This window comes from Ornithodoros turicata, chromosome 2 (genome assembly GCF_037126465.1).
Source record: "Ornithodoros turicata isolate Travis chromosome 2, ASM3712646v1, whole genome shotgun sequence".
Lineage (NCBI taxonomy): Eukaryota > Metazoa > Arthropoda > Arachnida > Ixodida > Argasidae > Ornithodoros > Ornithodoros turicata.
This window is the reverse complement of record NC_088202.1, coordinates 27,982,049-28,005,849: the sequence shown is the minus strand read 5'-3', so window position 1 is coordinate 28,005,849 and position 23,801 is coordinate 27,982,049. Positions and strand designations below refer to the sequence as shown.

Sequence of the window (23,801 nt, the reverse complement as noted above, 5' to 3'; positions counted from 1 at the left end):
ACGTACTGGATGTCACGCACTTGTATGACTGCCGTGCATCGGCCAGTCGGTGTTACGACGTGTCCACCAGCAGTGCCGATGTTAGGCTCATCCCACTTCGTTTGCACCTTGCGAAGCTTCTTAGCCATCCTACCACTTATAAGAGAGTCGTCAGCTCCGGTATCAATTAACGCAATCATCTCATGGCGGTCGATGAGTATTTTCAGGTTATTGGTAATTTTTCGAGCGTCGTGTTGGTGCTGCGTTGCTGTTCGTCGAGTTGGAGGAATTGTAACTTGTCGTCGGTCCGCAGCTTCACCTCCCGGAGCTGCAGTCTTCAGTTTTCCCGGTTAGGGCTGCGCCACACAGGTCGTCTTGCCGGTGACGGTGAACGTGCTCTTCCTGGCGACCTGCTGCTGTGGGAGACGCTCGGGGACAGGTCGCGTCGCGAGCCAGCAGAAGCATTCTGCTGCCGTAGATAGTCTTCAATTGCGGCGGGGCGACTATCGCGCTGGGGGTGGGGGGCGTCGGGTGAAAAACCGGGAAGGCCAAGTCGTCGGTAGGGACATCGGCGATAGACGTGGTTGGCCTCTCCGCAGTGGTAGCAGAGCGGTCTGAAGTCGGGAGTCCGCCAAACGTCCGTTTTGCGAAACGGCTGAGAGTGTGGCGGGACGCTCGGAGTAGGTTGGATAGGCCGAGGAGGCGTCCAACGGTTTCCGTAGTACGACGGACGAGTAGGTGGCACCTGTCTCACAGCGGCGGCGTAGGTTGGTCTCGGTACTTCGCAGTCGGGGTTGGCGGTTGACGATGTCTGGATTGCCTGCTGAACCTCGTCCTTGATGATCGCACCGATCGAAGACAAAGGGTCTTGAGCCTTCTCAGGACTGAGGAGAGCTCGTACTTCTTCGCGTACCACCTCTCGAATCAGCTGACTGAGCGATCCGAAGTGGAGGCCAGCGGTCGTGGAGAAAGCCTCGTAGTCCTGGTGTCGTTCGTTGACGGCAGCGCGGGAGAGCAGGGTCCAATGCGGACGGCTTCGTCCAGAAAAGCGTCGGTCGTGGCGGGTGGATCCCGGGACAGGGCGCGAAAAATTTCTTCTTTTACGCCCCTCATGAGTCGCTCAACCTTCTTCTCCTCGGATGCTTTGGGGTCAGCTCGCCGGAAGAGCCGCAACACATCTTCGATGCGAGAGGACTCGCTGTTGGGCACGTTGGTAACTAGGCATGAAGAAAAAACAAAGCGCGAATAGACACAACGGAAGAAGAGAAGACGGGACAGGCGCTGAGTCCAACGAACAGTTTAATGACACAAAAACCAATGGGTGATGTCAGTCTTCCGGAGGAAGTTTCTTCCGTGCTCAGGAAAGGTCCCAAGTATAGCCTTGAACCCGTTTTTCCCACGCATGAGTTGTTGGCCCTCAACCGACGTGTGGCTGAGAGGGCCCAACAGGAGGACAAGCGTAGGTGCACCGCAGAGGGTGTGGAGGTGTTGGAAAGGACCGTGCGCCGCCCTCCAGAACGAGGCTTTTGCCGCGCTGGCAAGGTGGTGGAGCTTTGCCGGAGCAATGGGTTGCGCCTTCTGCAGTCTGACAAGGAAGGCGGGTTCGTTGTGCTCCCGGAGGGTGTATTTGCCGAGAAGGCCGGGAGGGCCGTGGAGAAGAACTTCCATCAAGTCCAAGTCTGTGATTCGAGGGTCAGGAAAAAGGCAGCAGCGTTGTGTGAGTCTTTTGAATTGCAGCACCTTGCTAAGGCAGTGAAGATCAGCAAAAGCGGGACGTTGGCGATGTTTTTCACAGCCAAGACGCACAAGCCCGAGGTACCCTTCCGGACAATTGTCAGCGAAAAGGGCACCTGGCAGCTACATGTGAGTCGCTTCCTGCTTAAGGATTTGCGGGAGCTTGACTTGGGGGACCCCTTCGCGGTGAGAAGTTCTGGTGAGGTTATCGGCTTGCTGGAGGAATTGCCATCAGTGGGATACCTGTTCTCCGTGGACGTGGTGGATTTATTCTATTCTGTGCCTCACCAGGAACTGTTTCGTGCTGTCAGGGACTGCATTGAGGTGAATGGTCTGATCGCATTTCAGAACGCTTCTGGACTTGCCGTGGATAACTCCATGACCCTTTTAGAATTCTATTTGGGAGCGACGGTAGTGCAGCATGAGGATAGGCTGTTTTTGCAGCGTCGGGGTATTTGCATCGGGTCGTGTGTCGCGCCGGTTTTGTGCGATATTTTTCTTTCCGAGGTGGACAGAGGGGTGAGATCTGTTCTGGACGATGGTTCTGTGCTTAGTATTTGTCGGTACGTTGACGATTTCCTGGTTGTTGTGGGGCGGCGCGCTGATGATTGCTATGAGAATATTGTTAGTGTTGTGTTACAACATTTTGACTGTGGGGGGAAAGGGTTGTCGTTCACGTCAGAACTACAGGCGAACGGGCGTATACAGTTCTTGGACCTTAACATCCGTGTTGGGGAGAATCGCTTGTGTTGGGCCTACCACCCGAGGGCAAAGGAGGACCTGTTGCCTTTTGATTCTGCCCAATCTAAGACCGTGAAGCGCGCTATTGCTTTGCTCTGCTTGGAATCTGCTTTAAAGAAGTCTTGTGAGCACGTTATGTTGGAGAGTTTCGCGGCCCAGGTTGATAGGTTGAGTGCTGCTAGCTTTCCCGCAAGGGTGTTGGCGAGTGTCGCCGAAGGCCTTCTCCAAAAGGTCAAAGGCAAGGTGCGCAAACCTAGGGGGGAAGTTGCAAGGGGTTCTACTAGATGTATGGTTGTTCCGTACGTGCGCAGAGTATCGCACAATTTGAAAAGAGTGGCTAATACTTACGGTGTGCCTATGGTGTTTTCGGCACCTTGCAAGCTCACGGGCCTTTGTTCGAAAGTTGATCGTAGTAAGCCTAAAGTCTCTTGTGACAAGAGCCATCAGCACCAGTACGTCAACTGTGCGGTGGGGGTAGTTTACGAGATCCCGCTTACATGCGATAGGGTATACATTGACCAGACCGGCCGGTGTGTTAACGACAGGGCCAGAGAGCATGAAAGGTCTTTGTCTAGTGTGGACACACGTCATTTGCTTATGCATGTTACGAAATGTAAGTGCACTCCGCTATTTAGTCAGATTGTCGTGCTAGCTAAGAGCAGAGATAAGGGTGCGCGGGAGTTATCTGAAGCGTTTTTTATCCGGGATAGAGGCAGTCGGTGTGTGAGCAAAACTTCTGTGTCTTTGTTATCGGGGGAGAGGAGGATGTTGTCGAGGCGGTAGCGATTGTGTCTCTCTGAGCTCGTGCGCTTATGGGCCGAGGTGGGGTGACTGGTTTGGCGGCTGTGCGCCTGCGTATTGGTTTTTGTGTCATTAAACTGTTCGTTGGAGTCAGCGCCTGTCCCGTCTTCTCTTCTTCCGTTGTGTCTATTCGCGCTTTGTTTTTTCTTCACATCTTCGATGAAGCCAGCAACGCTTTCATTTGGCAGCTGGATCCGTCTCTGGAGCAGTTGTTCAGCGCGTTCAGCTCGTTGTTGAAAAGCGAACCCCTCGCGGAGTTTGCTATTGAAGACGTCCCAGGACGAGAGCGAAGTCTCCCGGTTCTCGAACCATGTCTTCGCGATGCCTTTCAGGGAGAAATAGACGTTGACGAGCTTCTGGTCGTCACTCCAGTTGTTGAACCTGGCGATCCGCTCGTAGTAGTCGACCCAGTCGTCCACGTCGTCGTAAGACTCCCCGCTGAATGTCTTCGGCGACCGTGCAGGGGCGATGTGCGTGGCAACAGGTTGCGCCACTTGGGTGCTGGTCTCCGCAGTCATCTTCTTCTTGCGTTTATGGGGTTCCAATGGGCCGAATTCTGCAGACAGGCCAAGCTGTCTTCTACTTCGTCGCAGTTGGTCTTCCAGGCCCTTGAACAAAGGATACCCCGCACCTCCACCAGAAATGTCACGAAGCGAAATGGGCCGGCGAGTCGTCGAATAAACAGCAAACGGTTTATTAAACTACTTGGTAGAAAAGCACAAGAGTGATAGCTCTCTGAGCACAACTGAGTCCAAAGAAAGGATGCTCCAGCTTGGAGCGCACAAGCATTTAAGCGTCGCGCCGAAAAGTCTAGAAACAACACGTGCGTTTGCCAGAGAGCAGGCGATGCGTCTGGAAGCTTGTTGCTTCTTCTTCAGCATCGCCGGGATGAGATGTACCGTTTCGTGCCTGCCCTGGAAGTTTCGCGATGATGATTCGTGGCAATATGGAGTTGTCACTTTGCGCAGCTTCTTACAAATCGCATTACTTATTACAGATGTGGTGGCACCAGTGTCGACGAGAGCATGGAGCCTGAGGCCATCAATGACAATGAGGATGAGGTTTCGGGGAGGATTTTGAGTCATGACCCGTTTCGCAGTCCGCCCTCCCCGGACCGCGGCTATTGGTTTCGCTTTTGCATCGGTGACCTACTGCGGTTGCGAGGCGGCGGCGGTCGTGGTTCTCGAAACCGTGGTGACGGGGATCGTGATCGACGACCGCTGGGTGACATTGGATGGTCTCTGTAGCCAGTGCGAAGGTACATGTCAGGCCGGTCGTAAAACGTAGGGCGGGTCCTGGGTCGTGAGGCGCTGTATGAACTTGAGCCCCTTGCGTCATACTCGAAGTCCCTGCGTCGGCGGCGACGGTCACGTGCAATATGACCTCGGATGCCGCAGTAAAAACACGTACGTGATTCTCTGCGCGGTGGCAAGTACGGCTGCTCTTGACGGAGTACGTAAGGGATTCTCTGAGGATATAGAGCAGTTACCGGGGCGGCGGCTTCGTAGACCGATGCTGGAGACGCTGAAACGTTATATGCAGGAACCGTGCGAACCACGTCGGCATAGATGCGATGCATCGGCTGGAGGGGGTGCAACGGGCGTGTGTGAGTCACGTCTGCATTGGTTGGCGTTGGCACGAAGTCCTGCCTGGGCGTTACTTCCTGTTGCACAAGCGCATGTAGACTATCAGGAGAGGGTGAAGACACTTCGCACGTTGAGCTCAGCCGGGCTAGTTCTTCCCTTACAATCTGTCGAACAAGTGCCCATACAGCTTCATTATCCGATGTGTCTAAAGTAATGGCTGAAGCAAACGGCAGCGACTGGGAAGGAATTCTCAAATTTTTTGCATCGTGAAGTTGCTGGCATGCAGCAATAACATCCTGAACAGTTGAGGGTGACCTTAGTACAAGCAGATGAAATGCATCCGGCGCGATCCCTTTCAGTATGTGCTTGATTTTGGCCTCTTCTGACATCGTCGGATCAGCACGGTTGCACAGGAACAAGTTGTCTTCAATGTAAGAAGTAAAGGTTTCGTCGGCGTCCTCTGGGTCAGCCGGTGCTCGGCGTCGGCTTTTCGGAGTACAGGTCGCCCAAACAAATCAACAGCACGCGAGCGAGATACTGACCAGGAGTTGATTTCCGTTTCATGATTGATGAACCATGTTTTCGCAAGGTCCGTCAGGTAAAACGCCTCATTGTTGAACTTGCAGCTGTCATCCCAGGCATTGAATTTGCTTACCCTTTCGTAGCCAGCCAACCAGTCGTCAATATCGGACGTAACGGTGCCGGAAAATATGGGCGGGTCTCGTTGGCGTGCTCCTGGAGGTTGAGGCAGTCTCACAGGCGCCGTTACGGCGTCGCCGGTTGCTACATTGGGGGGAGCCATAGACGAAAGGGAACGTCCGGAGCGCAGCTCTAGCGTACAAGCAGAAAAAGGCAACGGGAATTGGGGAATGCGTAGTCAGGAGAGGCGGGATCTCCAAGTCGCACCTCCAGCAAATGTGGGATAGCGAAAAGGCCGAGAGAAGAGCCGTTTAATGAGGGCAGGAAGAATGAATGCGGGTGGTTGCAACTCGCGCTAAGGTGCAGTGATGATCATGGCGAGGATTCTGCCTCACGATATGAAGGATTCATCTCATATCTAAAATGAACATGAAGAAAGGTTGCCAGCAATTCTGCTCTTTCTGTTTCTCGAAAGAAAGAAAAACGGCTTCATTAAAAAAAATACATCTTAGTGAATTAGGGAAATTAGCATGTCAAAATACCTTGCAGATAAGGTTTTCCTCCACTCGTATGCGCGTAAATGCGACACTAATGTACAGGTAGTTCTAGTTGTTTTACTACAAAAATTTTGTATTAAAAAGGGCTACGATCACGAAGTATGCTATAGTGCCTTTGTGGGACGTTCCTGTTTATTTTATGTGTGTGTGTTTCAGCTTGGACAAATTTTTATTAAAAAGCCACGAGAGCACGTCATTTTCACACTTGAGTTCTACGCTCAGGCGCATATCTTTTCCAAGAAAGACTATAATGACTAATAAAGATGACTAATTACTTAATTCATTAATTAACTATTTAATTAAGACGTCTTGAACAAAAGCCAGATACCTGTATGGGAGACTGTCCTAGTTGAAAGCCACACCACGTTTAAAATTTTTGAAACACGCACGTGTATTAAAATATCCATCCCTAACTTTTGACATGCAAATGGCCAAAACCGAAACCGTGGCAACCACGTTTGGGGTGGTTGTTTTTACGGTACGGGATCTGTATATACTTCTGTATGTCAACTGCGCTCGCAACTACATTGTCTTGGCTCAGAAACCGAATGTTTCTGGAACGTAGAGAGAGGAAAAGGAATCATAATTTGGGGATTGTGTTGCAACGGAAATGTTTACTTGCTGAAGTTACTCCCCGTGACGGCGCCCATGCATCAGAAGGCTGCCGTGATACAATATATAAACTTTGTTTGGAGTGTTCTCAGGTCTGATTCTGCAGCACGTAAACGTCGAGATACGCTGGCGCCAAAAATAATATCCTTAGGCTGAAAGCTCAGCAGCTCTCACATAGTTCTACATGTATCAGCACGGTCAATGATATAGTCCGCTGAGTGCAGGTGATGGGCAGTGCTTGCAGTACTAAGTACACAATACTTCGAATACATACATACACAATACATACAAATATACTTCAAGTACTCTTCTCCCTAGGGAAGCAAGAGTTCCCCGTTCCTTTGGTACACGCTGTGAAATTGAACCGCTGTTTTTATACCAGCGACTCTACGTTGCACTAGTGTCAGCGGGCTGAGCGGTTGAGCGTTGAGCTGGAATTAGAATTAGAAATGAAACAAAAATAATAATAAATAATAATAAGAAGAAAGAGAATAAAAAACGTTCAGCTATCTGAGCTGATCGAGGTGGGTTCACTCTGGAAATTGTTGCACCGATGACTATAGCGCCACCTTCGAACTCAGCTAAAATTGTCCCTCTGTTGAACCTTGAACTGTCCTTCTCAGCTCGCGTGGCCGCGCCCATGAAATCAGCAATCAGCTGTTCTCGTTTTGTGGAGCGTACACCAAACTGTTTGCAGTTCAAGGTACAGGTACTTAAGAGGACATACCACCCCCTGTTTTCTATGTGAACTTCGCATAGGTTTTGTGGCTGAACTACGAGACAGATCGGAATGCGGAAACTTTCATTGGAAAGGTGACGTCAAGATCTCTTAGCTCTGGAAACTGAAATAGCGCTCTAGCGTTGTAATTTTAAAGCGTTGTAATTTAAGCTTCAAAAAATCCAATTAAATAAAAGAAAGCTAATAAAAACAATCCGCTTCTGATGTTAACCGGGGACATGTTTCAGGATTCAAATGACCCGTCTTTTGTGTGTTTTTAGCATTCTGTTTTTCCGAAAAAGAATTAAAAGTGAGTCAGGCATGCATCCAAGGCGCGTTTACCACTGATTCCGGAAGATGTCGCCGTCCGCTCGCAGCGCCCGAACGTACTCCGCTTGTAAACCTCCGCGTATTGCGCAGCAGCTGATCGGCGTCCGTGGTTTCGGTTCGTCCTGAGGTGACCAATTCGTGGCTAAGTTACGCGTTTTTTTTTTTTCACTTTCTTGTCCTGTTCATTTGCTCTCTGTCCTTGTGTGTTTTCTGCGTGTTCATAGTATTTACCCATTATGGCTCGAAGTCACGTCTACGGACAACGGAAACGTAAGAGGAAGGACTTTGCGAATTTACGTGGTAGAGGCAGGCATGTGACGGAACCTGCGGATTTGAGAGATTTTGGTAATGCAGGATGCTCCAGCCGTGCTGTTCGGAGTGATCGTTGCACTTCGACGACTCCACATCGCGCAGATACCCTTGTAGGCTCAACCTTTGGTGGTAGTGTTGTTCCTCAAACTGTAAGTGATGCCGGTCGGAATGCTTGTTTCGCTTCGAGCACAAGCGAAATTCGTCCTTCAAATTCGTCATTTGCTGATTCAGCTCGGGTAGATAATGTAGTCCCCTGCAGTTCAGGTTGTGACGAGCTTGCCGGTTCCAGAGCAAGTCCCGTTCCAACCACTGCCGCTGTTACACCCAGTCGATCTCCATCTTTCGATACTGGCAATGTTCACCAGACACAGAGTCAGCGCACAAGCAGTGTGAATGGTCGGCGTATAGTGGAGATTGATCACTTCTTCTCGTCTTTGCAGAGTTTGTCGGTACATAGTCCGTTTGGTTGCGGCCTGGCTGACATGGAAATTGTATCAGAACATCGGCGAGGTCTGTGTAGCTCTTTCAGTTTCAAGTGCAGGATGTGTCTGAGGAAAGATGTAGTCACAACGGAGGCACCAGTTGATCAACTTGTTCAACAACGCATGGACGTCAATTCCTCAGCAGTGAACGGTATCGTGTCTATAGGTTCTGGTTTCTCGCAGGCCTTCTCGAGCTCCTAGGTGCTCTGGACATACCCGGCGTGGCTAGTAGCACGTACAGTAAGTATCAGGATATTGTTGCTAAAGGAATCGACAAAACAGCTTGGGAAGAAGTAAGAAAAGCAGGCATTGAGGAAGCTTGGTTAGCTAGGGAGGCTGGGGACGTCGATGCTGACGGTTTTCCTATAATTACGGTCGTTGCCGATGGTGCTTGGTGCAAACGTTCATACAAGAACAAGTACGACGCTCCTTCTGGCTTGGTAAGTAAATATTGTTATCTACACTAAATAAAGGTGCCCGAAAAAGAAGTATTTATCTTGCACACCGCTTGGCAGACGGGATATACAGGAAGTCTGTGCCCACCATTTGCGGAAAGAACACTATGAGCATTTATTTGGAGGAAAAAGTTGACCCCTCTGGTGCTATTAGTGGCACTGCTGTCTTTTGGTAAACACACTTACTAGAGTGGTATACATCCTGTGGCATGAGTTTGTACAATTACGCATACAGATGCATAATTCCTGGAAACATTGTCATTGCAGGTAGAGTTTCATTCAAGACAATTCATGGAAATGAATCTTCCCTGGCGTGTCAGAGGAAATGGTTTTAGCAGCACAGAGATTGAAATCGTTGCAATCTGTACTTACTGAGACTTCCCGCAAAACAGCTGCGGCACTCTTCCCATCCTGGATATCGTTGCCACCGATATACATGACGATCCAAGGTGCTGCTAGGTGCAGTCGATGGATTTTTTCTCTCAGACGGGCCGCTGTAGCTCCGGGATAGCTAAAAGTGACGATTTCCATGTCAGCGTCCACGAACAACCTGTCACGCGTCATAAATTTCAGCTGGCTACTGCCAACCAAAGCGCCTTTCATCGTTTACGTTTCTCTGGGATCACAAAGCGTGATGCGCCGAACTGCAAAGTCAGCTGAACGCTAAACAAATAAATCTCCGAAGAAGCTGCAAGGGAGAACCATGCGTGTAATGCGTGCGTCTGTGCCGTGCGCGAGACGCCGTTGCGCAGTCCTCCTCTCCACGGCTGTCTGGTCGTCTGTTCGCTGAGGAGAGACGTTGGCGTTATTAGCCTTTTATAGTCGCAGAGTAATGTTTTACACGTATACACTCATCTTTTATTAGTCATCGTGTTTACTCTTAAATAACGATATCATCACCACTGTCTCAATCATACCTCAGTTTGTGGCGCATTATGATCTTCGTTGTCAATGCGCCATTAAACTCCAATCATCATCATCATCATCATCTGTTCGCTGAGGTCGACGCGACGACCAAGCCTTTGGCAGCCCGCTCGTGCAGACGGGGATGTTCTGTGACGGGGCCCACACAACAAACCCACCGCGTGCAGAAATATAAATAAAATCAAATGCGTTTGTGGTGTTCTGCACATTGGTTTAGGGCCTTATGGACCAGCCAAACCAAATATATTGCGATGACCGTGAGGGTGGGGACGTTTGTCACAAGATTTTGCGGCACGCTACCCAAACCCGGATTTGTTTGTCATGAGCATTCTGCATGTATTCCTAAGAATTCTTCGCTGTAGTGGGACGATCATATGTTTAAACACTAAAAACAACATATTATTTATCGAGTGGTCAAAAGCTTCCTTTTATGAACTGTATATGCACCGCGGAGAGGATGGAAATTCGCCTGCAATCCATGACGGTGAAAATGAAATCGCAGTTCGATTGCCGCGGAAATAAACACTTTCTTTTATTTTTGAATCGGATAGTCCGCAATTGATGCAAACTACACTAGGATAAACAGTCGCGTCCGAAATATCGAATATTCAGACAAACAATTCAACACGTCAGCGTGAACAGACTGGAAGACAGGTTGCTTTATCTTGGAATTATGAAATTTTTATCGTGGTTGAGGAAGGCCCGGCTAGCATTAAACCCCATAAAAAAGTAACAATAATACAGTGAAGGAAGTAACGAATTGACACCTGCCGTCTGCACGCACACTGTACCACGAAATTCGCCAAATCCGGCGGCCATTTACTCAAAATGGCCGCCAAAATTTTGGCACGATTTTCGGGTATGTTATGAAGCTATCCTTCCCGAGAACACAGAAAGAAAATTGGAATGGACAAATGGCAAGCCGTAGCCATCTGGCTGACATCTCCTAAGCCCTATGAAGAAGAAGAACCGAGACCCGTTACACGAAATAGGCATGAAAATGGACACAAAAATTCAGCTGTCGAGTCTCATAAAGTCTGTTGACGTACATGCCGCACCATGGTATGTGTTGTCGAGTCCGAACCTGGCACGGGCACGTGCGAAAAACGTAAAGCCCGGCCCGACAAGGCCCGCGCAATGCTCTAAAGGGGAGTGCGAAACCCTATCGAAATTTGCTAGCAGTCCTGTGCGAGCGCACCGGCCTTGAGTTCTACTATGAAATAATGCGAGCCGATTGAGGGAGCGCTTTCACGACACCAATCGACAGCAACGAACGTCATGGTTCAACAGCGTAAATGTCACTGGCAAGAAAAGCAGGGATGTTTTGCAACGGGACGTTGCACTGTCATATGACCGTCGACAACCCCGCGTCCTTTCTGGATACCGTTGCCTCTGACAAAAATCGCTATTCAGCTCAACTGGAGTCCCCCGATACTCTCAGGGACACGTGATCCTGTGACACCACGAAAACTGAAGACTACGATCACCATATCACGAACAGACACCTCAACGGACAGTCTCTGCGTATCGGGTGAAAAGCTTTAGCCCGCTACTACCGATCAGAGCAATCTTCATCCACGAGAAAGCGAGGTGGTAACGGCGGTACGCGACAGTCACACGGCATGTTCGAGAAATGCCAGTAAAACGTACACACCAAACAGCAAACGCGAGACAACCAAGTCCACCGCGCAAAAGCAAATCGGGGAAAGGAGGAAATCTAAAAATAAAGGAAACACAACCCAGCTCATAGGTCTCCGCTTGTCACGTGGGCTTGTCGTGTCCTCCAATCAGAGACGCGATGGACTTCTTACAAAATCGGAGTCGTAAGAAGGCCACGCGTGTGGCGCCATCTATCGCAGAAAAAAGTTCATTTTTGAGTTGAGACGTATGTGATATGTCCTCTTAATGCGAGTGGGAAAGCCTCGGCAGTCTTCCTGTGAATTCGTGGGTGCATCAAGGAAGATGGGCATAGCTTTCGGGATACTGTGTGTGCAACAGCTGATGTCTTTCTCCGTCTGTGCAGGGATGGGCAGTATTTAAATACATTGTATTTAAAATACTATTTAAAATATAAATACATTTATTTATATTTTGTATTTAAATACAGAGTTGGAAAATGTATTTGTAATTATATTTAAATACCAATTTTCGGGTATTTACTTTTGTAAATACTTTATAAATACTCCTAAATACACAAGATACTGATGTGTTCCATGGATGGCATGTTGATGTTGACGAAAAAGTAATATCTGCAACATTGATATTCACATGAAGCATATGCTTTTCAGTATCCACATGTGCAAGCTCAGTAGGTGTAAGATATGAAAGAGTCATAGCGTACATAAAAGACATACACGTACGGAGGTGTCACTTTGCTGTAAACCAGTGAGTATTGATTTCTCAACAAAATTTGTTTAGACGACATGGTGAGCATAGTTGCCCCGAACTTGCTCTCACATGAGTCTAGACATTGATGTAATACGATATCTGTGCAACAGTATGAGATGAGTAAATATTTTGTGCTACAAATTACTAACATCTACAACATTCATATTCACCCGAACCATAAGCTTGCTACCTTTTCCACACAAAAGCTTGATCACACTTGACCGATGTAATATCTGGAACACGGTCGTTACATACCATAGGCGGGGAGTTTTCGACCCGTCTGAGTGGGCAGGGGCACAATCCCCCCCCCCCTTCCCGGCCCAAATGCTTCAGGCTACGGAGCACTTTGCTCCCACTTCGTGCACGAGGGTCGAGCATGGTGCGTAGGATTTTGTATAATTAAACAAATTTTTACAAGACTGTCATGTTGACTTGCATGAAGCATGATATTTTTCGGATATCCCGTGTAACTTTCATCTTGAGCGCCAGCTCCGTAGACTTTTTAGAGAAGGCCTGCACCTTCCCCTGGGAAAGCTCCCTGGGGGCGCACACCCCCCCCCCCCCGCAGTCGGCGCTTATGTTCCATACACGAAATTTGTGCACATATACGAATATAGTCATTACTTTGCTGCACGTAACTGCTCATTGGTTTCAAATCAAATGCGTTTCTATGGGCATGGTGAACATATAGGTGACCTGAACTCAGTCATGTACAGACCCCGACAAAAGTTTACGGACCACCAGAGCGACGTATTTCTCGATCTCAGCGACACCCCAGAGGCGAACGGGAGTGGACACACTTACTGAGAGGTGCGTCGCGTACCCGTCGCGTCGCGTACCTGTTTGTAAGTCTACCTGCTCCTGTTTGCAGCAACCGTCTCGCTCAAATGACTATATACACCACTCTAGTTTTCCGTAAACTTTTGTCGGGACTTGTACCGTGACTGTTGTCTGTCTTAATGCCAAGTTCAAAAGAAATTTGGAATCATGTGCAGTGGGCCTTCAGTAAAATGTCCCTCTTGTGCACTACTAAAGCATTGTCTGTAAGCGAAGCCCGGACGTGCACTAGTCACAAGTGGCTGCGAAACAACACATGCTCTCTGTCTGGATGTACACTCACCACAATGGATGAGGTTTTCAATAATAAAAAGGGATAAGCTATGCTGAAGCTGTCTTTATAAAAACAAGAATGCTATCCCAACGTAGTTAACCGTCCTACCAATACGGCGAGGCGGGTCATTTATTTTGAAGCAGAGAGGCGAGCTAGATTTCATCAGTGCTGTACCATAGGAATGAGTTGTTTGGGTAATCCTGATAGAGGAAAGACGCAGCTTAAACTTAATCAAGTGCTCGGTGAGACTTTGACCGATGTTTTCTGTTTTTTGTTGTTGTTGTTGTTGTTTTTTTTTTTTTTTTGTTGTTGTTTTTTTGCCATGCCTGCCTCTCTGATCCTGGAAGGCTTTGCATCAAGATTATGCATTCGAGGTGTTGTGCACATTTCGTGATCTTGGACGTCTGCATTTATCAGTAGGCCTAGTTATTCCCTCCCTGGCGAATGCATAAAAACATCTGTGTGTCATTTTGGCTCAGCCTGTATCTGTATATGACAGATATATAGCGCGTCAAAATTCACTTTCAGGAAATCGAAACTTGCGTCCCAGAGAACAGTAAATCTTCTGAGGATATCCAAAAATGGTCGAAATGTATAACGTCATTTGAACATCCCCACAAGATTTCAAAAACGTCATATTTTGGACACCCATGAGATTATTTTCTGAAAACATCACGATGCTGATATTCAAAGGAGATACTTAATATGAGGTTTTACATCGATGACCGGAATCATGCCCACACTCTAAATCCTGTGATGAATACGTGCCGATTAAAAAGTTCTCTCAGAAAGTACAGCCGGTACACAACAGTAACCTTCTGCAAAATGCCGTAACAGTTACCAAATAGCAAGCACATGGATCCCCATCACCAAATTTCAGCAGGTACAAAGCCGTCACGTCGGTATGAAACGGCTTTGTGGCCGCTGAATAATATGTGTGCCTCATGAGCCGTGTACTCGTAAGCTTGTTGAATAATGCGTGTGCCGGCTGAATATGTGTGCCTTCGTTGGAGCGTACTACGTTGCTTTGCGCTCCGCCGGTGTGGAGTGACGTGGCACCGCGTATTCTTCCGCAGGGCATTCCTCGCTGCTTTCTTGCCCGTTGTCTGCCCTGCAACCTCGCCTTTGAGAAGGATGACAACCTTGCTTTCTAAGTACAGGTTTAATGTTTGCTAAAGGGAGACTCCGAACCAAAAACGTGTTGAGGTAACAGTGCGACAGCAATCCGTACCGTATGATATATCAGTGACTACAATTTCTCATCCCCAAGTGGCTCAGATAATTAGGAAATAAATATATCCTTTGAATGATTTGGCGCTCCTTCACGGAAGAGCAGTCAAGCAACACTGAACTTCACTTCACCGGCTTCCCTCGTGTACGGCTTTCTCTGGTTTTGCTTTTACCCCTGGCGAATATTTTAGAACGAAATCGAGGAAGCGGATGACTGCTCATCCATGTGGCACGAAGAAGTTACGAAGCACGTTCCCGAAAAACAGCCGGTGGAAAAGACTATCGGTGACGTCACGGATGGTACAGGAGGTAGGAAAGAGAACCTTCCGAAGTTTCGGTTTCATGTTGAGCTTCCCATCTCTTTTGGCAGCTAATGAGTCATCAAATGCCAAACCAAATTTATATCTCATTTCGGAAGAGTGTACCGAACTTATTTACAAATTCATTATAATAGTTTCGGATTGCACCGGAGTCTCCCTCTAAGGTAAGTCAACCGAGCTGTAATGTATCGTACGACGACTGTGTTTTACTTGTGTTTAACCGTCGAAGTACATTTTGTTGCAGACGGTGGACGCATTGCAAATGGCGGCAGGGGAGGATCAGCTACATCGGTGAAGCGAAGATGTACTGCTTGCGACACACTTGTCTGATATCTCCAGCCCCCGTAAAAGCGGGTTACTGAACCAAGTTGCTGTGGTACCGTCGCCTTCGCGTCACTTACGTTCCCCTGGTGGCGGCGGGGCTGCGCAGCACCATGAGACGGCTGAGATGGCGATCCGATAACCGCGCGTCATCTGCTAGCACCGAATTCCCATTCCACTCCGCATTCCGAGGAAAGCGGTGGCGCTGCCCCGTCGACGCATTTGGAGCTAGCAGACGACGCGCGGTTATCGGATCGCCATCTCTCCCATCTGGTGGCGCTGCGCAGCCCCGCCGCCACCAGGGGAACGGAAGTAGCGCGAAGACGACGGTAGCACAGCAACTTGGTTCGGTAACCCGCTTTTACGGGGGCTGGAGATATCAGACAAGTGTGTCGCAAGCAGTACATTACAAGCGAGGTTAATTGTATTCGATGAAAGATGAAAGTCACTGAAAAGGTTAGCCTGCTGTAGGACTCGAATCCACATCTTCTGGATTGCCGCTCCAGGGCTCTACCAATTGAGCTAAGCTAACACGCCTTCTCAGCGACTTCCAGGGTACGTCATCTGAAGGGACAAACCAGTCACTCTCTCTGTCTTACATTTTTGCTCACTCACACACACATTCATACGACGGGATCGACGCAGGCGGCAACTGATGAACATGAAAGAACTGATGTTCTGAGGCTGGAACAACATAGAAGGGACAAATACATACAAAGCCTCAATTTGCCTAAGAAATTAACGATGAAAGATGAAAGTCACTGAAAAGGGTAGCCAGCTGTCGGACTCGAACCCACATCTTCTGGATTGCCGGTCCAGGGCTCTACCAATTGAGCTAAGCTAACACGCCTTCTCAGCGACTTCCAGGGTGCGTCATCCGAAGGGACAAACCAGCCACTCTCTCTCACTCATCCTCCTTTCACTCTTTCATTTTTGCTCACTCACACACACATTCATACGACGGGAACGACGCAGGCGGCAACTGATGAACATGAAAGAACCGATGTTCTGAAGCTGGAACAACATAGAGGGGACAAATACAAACAAAGCCTCAATTTGCCTAAGAAATTAACGATGAAAGATGAAAGTCACTGAAAAGGTTAGCCAGCTGTAGGACCAGTGATTTCCCCAGAAATTCACTGCTGGGGGGTGCCGAGCTTTCAACGTGGGGGGGGGGGGAAGCTTGGTGAAGGTTCCACTAAAGGAATTTTTCTTAGACACGGAAGGTTCGTGGCACAATGGTGACACCCCTGCACAGCTTTCCAGTTTTATTTGTACATGTCATTACGTTAGAACACAGTACATTAGAATACAGATTGATTATGAACGGCATTTCCACATTAAGATGCATAATCACACGACCGACAAAGAAAAAAGACTAGCACCTTGTCTCACGAAGCTCAATGAATACCTAGCACACAGATTGGACAAATGCATGGTACGATCATCTGCATGACTGTGGTCCTACAGCCCAAGTTTGACAGTACAGGATGTAATCCGCTGCGCCGGACTCTCTACCAGAACGTGTTGGTTGGTTGAACGAACCAACATCTTCTGGATTGCCGGTCCAGGGCTCTACCAATTGAGCTAAGCTAACACGCCTTCTCAGCGACTTCCAGGGTGCGTCATCTGAAGGGACAAACCAGCCACTCTCTCTCACTCATCCTCCTTTCACTCTTACATTTTTGCTCACTCACACACACATTCATACGACGGGAACGACGCAGGCGGCAACTGATGAACATGAAAGAACTGATGTTCTGAGGCTGGAACAACATAGAGGGGACAAATACAAACAAAGCCTGTGACTTTCATCTTTCATCGTTAATTTCTTAGGCAAATTGAGGCTTTGTATGTATTTGTCCCCTCTATGCTGTTCTAGCCTCAGAACATCAGTTCTTTCATGTTAATTTTATTCTTTCGTTATAGGTGACCGTCGGACTGTATCGACTGCAAGGACGTGAGTTACAAAATGAGGTTTTTGTACTCCTGTACTATTCTAGCATTCACGTTGGAACAATACCAGCGTGATATTCACTTCGGTTTCTTTACAGGTTGTTTCCTGTCCCAACGGCCACACATACGTGTGCAAAATTGCAGCTACTTCATACATCGAAGCGTCTCTGGTGCCACTAGCTTGGACAACTGTTCGTCGGTCATTTCGTTTGAGGAACTGTCGTGCAACGTGTTTTGTGTCCATGCAACGTGTGCTCCATATGTGTGTGTTGAGATTAGTGAACAGTGTATGGTTTCCATTCGGCGAACGATGATGTACTGGATGCAATTTAAAGGTATATGCACGCCAATAAAATTTGGTGTTTCAAGTTCGATGTCCTTGCATTTGCTTCCTTTTCCTTTTCTCTCTCTCTCTGTTTTTTATTTTTTTATTTTTTCTGAAACCTGGAGGTCATTTTTCTGTTAGGGAACTCGAGAGGCATATGAGAGGCTATTGCGCCGCTAGATGGCGCCGAGTACAGACGCATGTGCTGTATGCTCCTCTTCTTTCTATGGTCGTCAGCAAAAGCTTACATGTTCCGGACCATGTGGGAAACGATTTCATTGCAAGTGTATTAACGTCACACATTCGGACTATGATTTGCTTTGGAAGAACGACGTCTGTTTGTACAAATGCACTCGATGTACAAAACGTGCCTCCAACGAACAATCTACAGCTTCAGCTCCGAACACACATGCTGCTACGCCCCTTGATTCTTCCACTGTATCTCCCAGTTCTACGCCTCCGAAGGATAATGCAGCTAACTCGGAACATACGAACTCCTTGCCTGAGCAAAAAGGTATTGTTACTATATCTGACGAATGCGTTACTTCGCTGGTTGGGAAAATTGACTCTCTTATAAACGAGGTTTCGGAACTGAAAGCAAGAAGTCTAAACTACTAAATGCGTTTCAGTATCTTCAAAAGGATAGCCAGTTTCTTCGTATTGAACTGGCCAAAATGAAGGCAGAAATTATGGGCGGCTTTGAAAGCCTCCAGCAGCCTCGAGCAGCGTGTCTTGAAAATTCGATGGGTACCTATTCTACCGTGCTACGAAAGAAAAAGACCGCACCTCCCTCGTCGGGCCCAACAGTTCGAGGCACATTCCCTTGCGACGCTCATGTAGAGGATACCTCCGTTTCGGAACTGGGATGGCATCCTTGTGCTCGGTAACGCCTCTGTGAAACAGACGCGTGGATCCACCAATTCTGGAGACCATCCCTCTGCTCCAGGTGTACAGCGAACTCCTGTTTCTACTACTGTGTCTCGCGACAGTGCACTGTCTTCCGTGGTGCACAACACGGATGACGACGGATTCACTATTGTGCAGCCCAAGCAAGCAATGGCCGATGGCCGACGGTTGGCAAAAGGTCGGATGACAGTTGGCCAACGACTCTTTCGGCCATCCAATGTTGGCGCAGCGTTGCATAGTGATAGGCAGAGCGAGGATTGGAACGCCGTCGGCCAGGGTACAGATCCGTATCAAGAAACGAGCTCGTTGACCAAGCACTTGCCAAAGCTTTGATCAATCTCGCCTGGGGGAGAGGGAAACGTAGAATGCTCTAGCGCTGCATAAGTTCGACTTTCGATGGACCAAGGGGGGGGGGGGATATGTTTAATGCAAAGTAAGAAGAAGGAAAGGGAAAGGTTGGACCAAGGGAATTTCTCAAAACTAAAGCAGTAAGAAATAGAAGCATTACCTTCATGGCGAGTTAATACGACAAGCAATTAATTATTTCAGTGTCGTTTGTGTACGCGCCAAATTAAACTTAGACACGCCTCACCCCTCACACACGCGAACAGGTCTCTCGAATTTGCGGAAGCTCGCGAGACAAGTTATGTATGGTATCTGTTTTTGCTCAGGAAACGTTGTGGGAAATACGAGCAACAAACAAATAATGGTATATCGTTACCTTACGCCGCGAGACAATTGAGTCTGAAAATGAGGGACGCCGCAGGAATGCTTTGGTCTGTATCTTGGCAGAAGCTTGGCACAACGTAGGCTGGCCAATGCTTGGCAAATCGTTGGCCAAGGTACAGATCCGTATCAAGAAACAAGCTTGTTGGCCGATGATGTACCAAGCAAGGCCAGGTAGGCCAGCCTAACTATAGCCTAGCTTGGCCCAACCTTTAGTTGTTGCTTGGGAACCGCAAAAGGCGGCCGCCAGTGACCCTGGATACAGCTAAATCTTCGGCGCTAAGGATCGCCCCTCTCCCAGCAAACCAGCAAAGGAAAAGGCACTTTTTTTCTCCAGGCTTGACGCAAGTACTACTGTCGACGAAGTCTCCAACTCAGTGAGTGATGTTCTGCAGAGTTCGCCATTCCCCTGCATTAAGCTGCAAACTCGTCGGGATTCATATTGTTCTTTTTGCATAGTAACAGACAGTGCTAAGTTCCACCTCATTAACAATCAAGAAGTGTGGCCAGAAGGATGTTTGTTCCGCCCATTTCGCGGTAAAATTCCTGACACCGAAAATCGAGTCACTGTCGCTGCTGACAATCGTAGTGAGCAAAACGCATGACAGGAGACACAACTTTTTCTGTGTTTTACCAAAACGTGCGTGGTCTCCGCACAAAATCAACTGAATTTTTATCAAACGTCTCGTTAAACAATTACGATGTAATTTGTCTTACGGAGACTTGGCTGAATCCGGGTTTTAAGTCTAGAGAATATTTCCCATCAAGTTATAACGTTTTTCGGCAGGATCGTCACCCTAGCAGCAAAATGTACTGAAAGTCGAGTGCAATAGGGGTGGCCGGGTAGGTGGAAGTCCTTGAACAGACTCGTGAAACTCACTGATAAGACACATACCGTCCACCCCTATTGCACTCGACTTTCAGTGCATTGTGCTGCTTGGGCAGTTTCATCTTATGGACGCAAATTTTGGGGGCGGTGTTCTTATTGCTGTTAAGAAAACTAACTCTGGTTTTCGTCGTAACGACCTTGAAGTTTGTAAAGAAAGCGTGTGGGTTGAAATCTGTACAAGAGATAAACCAAATCTGATAGTAGGTTGTTGCTACTTTGCACCAAATGTAAATAGCCATGATTTTGCCTGTCAACTGGAGGATCTGAGCAAATGCCTAGACACCTTTAAATATCGTGTGTTGTGCCTCGGGGATTTTAACGTACCCAACATTGACTGACTGCTTCACGTCGTGTCTCACTTTCTGACGATAGATCTGCGTCCAAGGCGGACTCTGTTCTTTTTCTGATGTCTTTCCTGTCTTTAAGACAGCTGAATACATTCCAAAATGATGCAGGACACGTATTAGATCTGGCCGTCACAAACTGCGACGTAGAAAGTATCGAAACTGTCAGAAAACTTTTAGTGAGGGAGGACGTGTGGCATGTTCCTTTTTTGTTATCCTTGTGCCTTACTTCAACGCCGTATAATAGATTTGATAAAATCACTTACAAGTTCGCCAAAGGCGATTACCTTGGCATGTATCGATATTTTGAATGTTTGGACTAGTCTGCAGTTCTTGAAGCATCCGATGCAGACATTGCTGTCGAATTGTTCACCTCTGCTGTCAAAAAAGGTATTGATGTCTATGTCCCTAAGAGTTGTGCGAAGAAACAAAATTATCCCTTTTGGTTTTCTGCCGAACTTCGGCGTGCGCTACGTAAAAAGCTGAAGTTCCATCGTCGTTTCAGAGCATTATGAGATGTTGATTCGTACTCAATATACAGCGCACATAGAAAACAAGCGAAGGCTTTGTATCGTCGTGATAAAATGCGTTACCTTGATTCTGTTCAAAATAACTTATTTCGTAACCCGCGAGAGTTTTGGCGCTATACGAAGGAACTAGGTTCCAACCGCGAAAGTATCACATATGTTAATGATCCTTCAGGAAATAGGAGGGATTTGCATCCTGACATTTCCAACGCTTCTGCGGATCATTTTTCTTCGGTTTACGCCTCACAAGAGGCAAGTTACCCATGCACACCTATTTCAATAACTGATGATTACCTTCATGTACCTTTCATTGGTTCTTCTGAAGTGCTGACTGCAATCCAACGGCCAACAACGGCGAGCCTATCCTGCCATCACCCCCCCCCCCCCCAGATGTTTCAGTCGAAAATGTCCTTAGCCTTCGACAGTATACCTTCTTTCATTATCAAGGGCTGTGCTGTGCTTTTTGTGGTTCCCCTGACATATGTCTTTAACTTATCGTTATCGACATGCCGATTCCCTAAACTTTGGAAGAATGCCATTGTTATTCCTGTATATAAGTCTGGGAACAAATGTGATGTTAAAAACTACCGTCCGGTATCACTGTTATCTGCATTTGCCAAGGTTTTCGAAATCACTCTGTGTAACCGCCTCACGCATTATTTTAAACGCAAAATCGTACCGCATCAACATGGTTTTACCAGAGGCAGGTCCACTGAATCTAACTTGGTTTGCTTTTTGAATTATGTATGTCCTGTATTTGAGGAACGCGGTCAGGATGACTGTGTCTATTTTGATTGTTCAAATGCCTTCGATCTAGTTTTGCACCATGCCCTTGTGTCAAAGTTAAATTGTTGTGGTGTTAGTGATCCTCTCTGTTCATTTTTCTTAGACTATCTTACACATAGAAATAACTTCGTACGTGTGTCTGGCTGTTTGTCGCAACCATATTACGCTGTACATCGGGTTCCCCAGGGCTCAATACTCGGGCCTCTTTTGTTTAACGTATTTATTAACGACTTATGTTCTAACTTAAATTTTGCGAAGATACTGCTGTACGCTGATGATATTAAGCTTTACATGCCTATAACTTCGATAAATGATTGACTTATTCTTCAAACTGAAATTAACAAGGTAAAATTATGGTGTGAACAACACGGAGTAATTTTAAACGCATCGAAAACATGTGTAACGTCTTTTACCAGGAAACGTTCTTCCGTTGATTTCTTGTATATGCTGGGGGATACCCCTTTGAAGAGATCACTTGTAACTCGCGACCTGGGTGTTTTCGTAGACAGTAAGTTGAAATTTGTAGAACACGTTAACTATATTATTATCACATCTTACTCTGTGCTGGGATTCATTTCAAGGGTCACGCGTGGATTCAGCGATCCTCATTGTCTCATCAGATTATATCGTTCTTTAGTCTTGCCAAAGCTAGAGTACTGCTCTGTTGTATGGAATTGTATTGGAAATGTTTTGGCATCGACCATAGAAAATGTACAACGCCGATTTATCAGAATTTACTTTGGTAGATACCTCGGAATACGATATTTTTATGAGTATAACAGAATACTGAGTCATTGCAATTTAGAAACGTTGGTTGCGAGACGCAAAAGTCGAGACATTATATTTTTGTGCAAATGCGTTCATGCCATTTTCGATAGCCAGTGTTTGATCGAGTCAATTAGATTTCATGCACCAATGAGAACTTTCCGCCAGTGTCGCGTTTTTAATGTTCCGAGATTGAGCTCACTAAGTCCTCTGGCCCGTGTGCAGCGTCTTTATAATAATGAAATTTGTGACATTGACGTTTTTGATTGTACAATATTTTACTAATTCATGTTCCACTGTTTTGTACTAACCATTGTACCATATTAGAAGGCCATCGCGCTGTTTATGGACAAGCTAATAAAACTATAAAACTATAATAATAATAATAATCTTCCTCGCGTATTAGTGGGTACAAGCAACCCTTCGATACGTCCAGTACACCGTGCACTCCTGGCATCAGCAGGGATGTCATAGCAGTTGTTTCAGGGGGCACATATCACTTGCAGCTTTCGCAGGCACCACAGGCTGTTGAAGTCATCTGGCGCATTTTTTGAAAAATGTGCCAGTTGATCAGACGCACCTATCCGTCACTGGGTTTAGAGTGCAGTTGCAACTCTGGCGTAAAGGGTGGGTTTGCTTCCCGAGATCTTTCACAGTCAACACATTTGTGTTCACTTAATGTTGTATGTAGGCTATGTGACTGTTTTTGGTAAAAGGTAGAATGGGCATAAGAAATTTCTATTTGTACTTTTCACGGAAATGGCCTATCTACGACAACCGCTCCTGTGTTCTACTCGCTATATTATAACAAAGCTGTTAAAATTGTGAAGAGTGCACAAATGGGCACGGATCCCCGCTGAGTGACACACACGAGAGACTGAAGTGCAAAGACAAACATCATTTAATCTACTCTAAATCCTAGTTACACGACGGTGGCCGCGACAGAAGAACAAGGTTTCGGCTTACAGTCTCGCGGGGTGCGGTGATCTCCTTTTCTTTCATCGGCGGAGTTCTTGCTTCTTCGGGCATCGGCGAATTCTCCTTTGTTGATCGGCAGGCTTGAGCTATCACTACTATGCGGGCAAGTCGGCGGCCACTTCCACGGAACGCATCTCCACGGCGAGCCAACGCTCGGAATCTCGGGGACGGCTCCAGAACTTCAGTGGCAGCCCTCACACAAACATAGCAACTCGACCAGCAGAGATCACGTGGTGCTCTTCCTTTCCCTTTTTCCCGTGGACGCTTTTAAGGATTTTCCAAGGTTTCGGCCTTGCTCGTGACCTAGAATGGCCAGTCGCTAGAGGCATTCTTTTGTATTGTGAAGACACCTGGGCAAG

At 47.4% G+C, this 23,801-nt stretch overlaps 1 protein-coding gene across 1 annotated transcript; it reads left to right on the top strand.

Annotated features, from left to right (window-relative positions):
• Positions 1 to 1,296: 1,296 nt before the first annotated feature.
• LOC135384457 (uncharacterized) lies at positions 1,297 to 2,795 on the top strand. Its single transcript, XM_064613657.1, has 2 exons — positions 1,297 to 2,697; positions 2,766 to 2,795. The coding sequence occupies exons 1-2, from the start codon at positions 1,297 to 1,299 to the stop codon at positions 2,793 to 2,795; spliced, it is 1,431 nt and encodes a 476-aa protein (XP_064469727.1).
• The last annotated feature ends 21,006 nt before the right edge of the window (positions 2,796 to 23,801 follow it).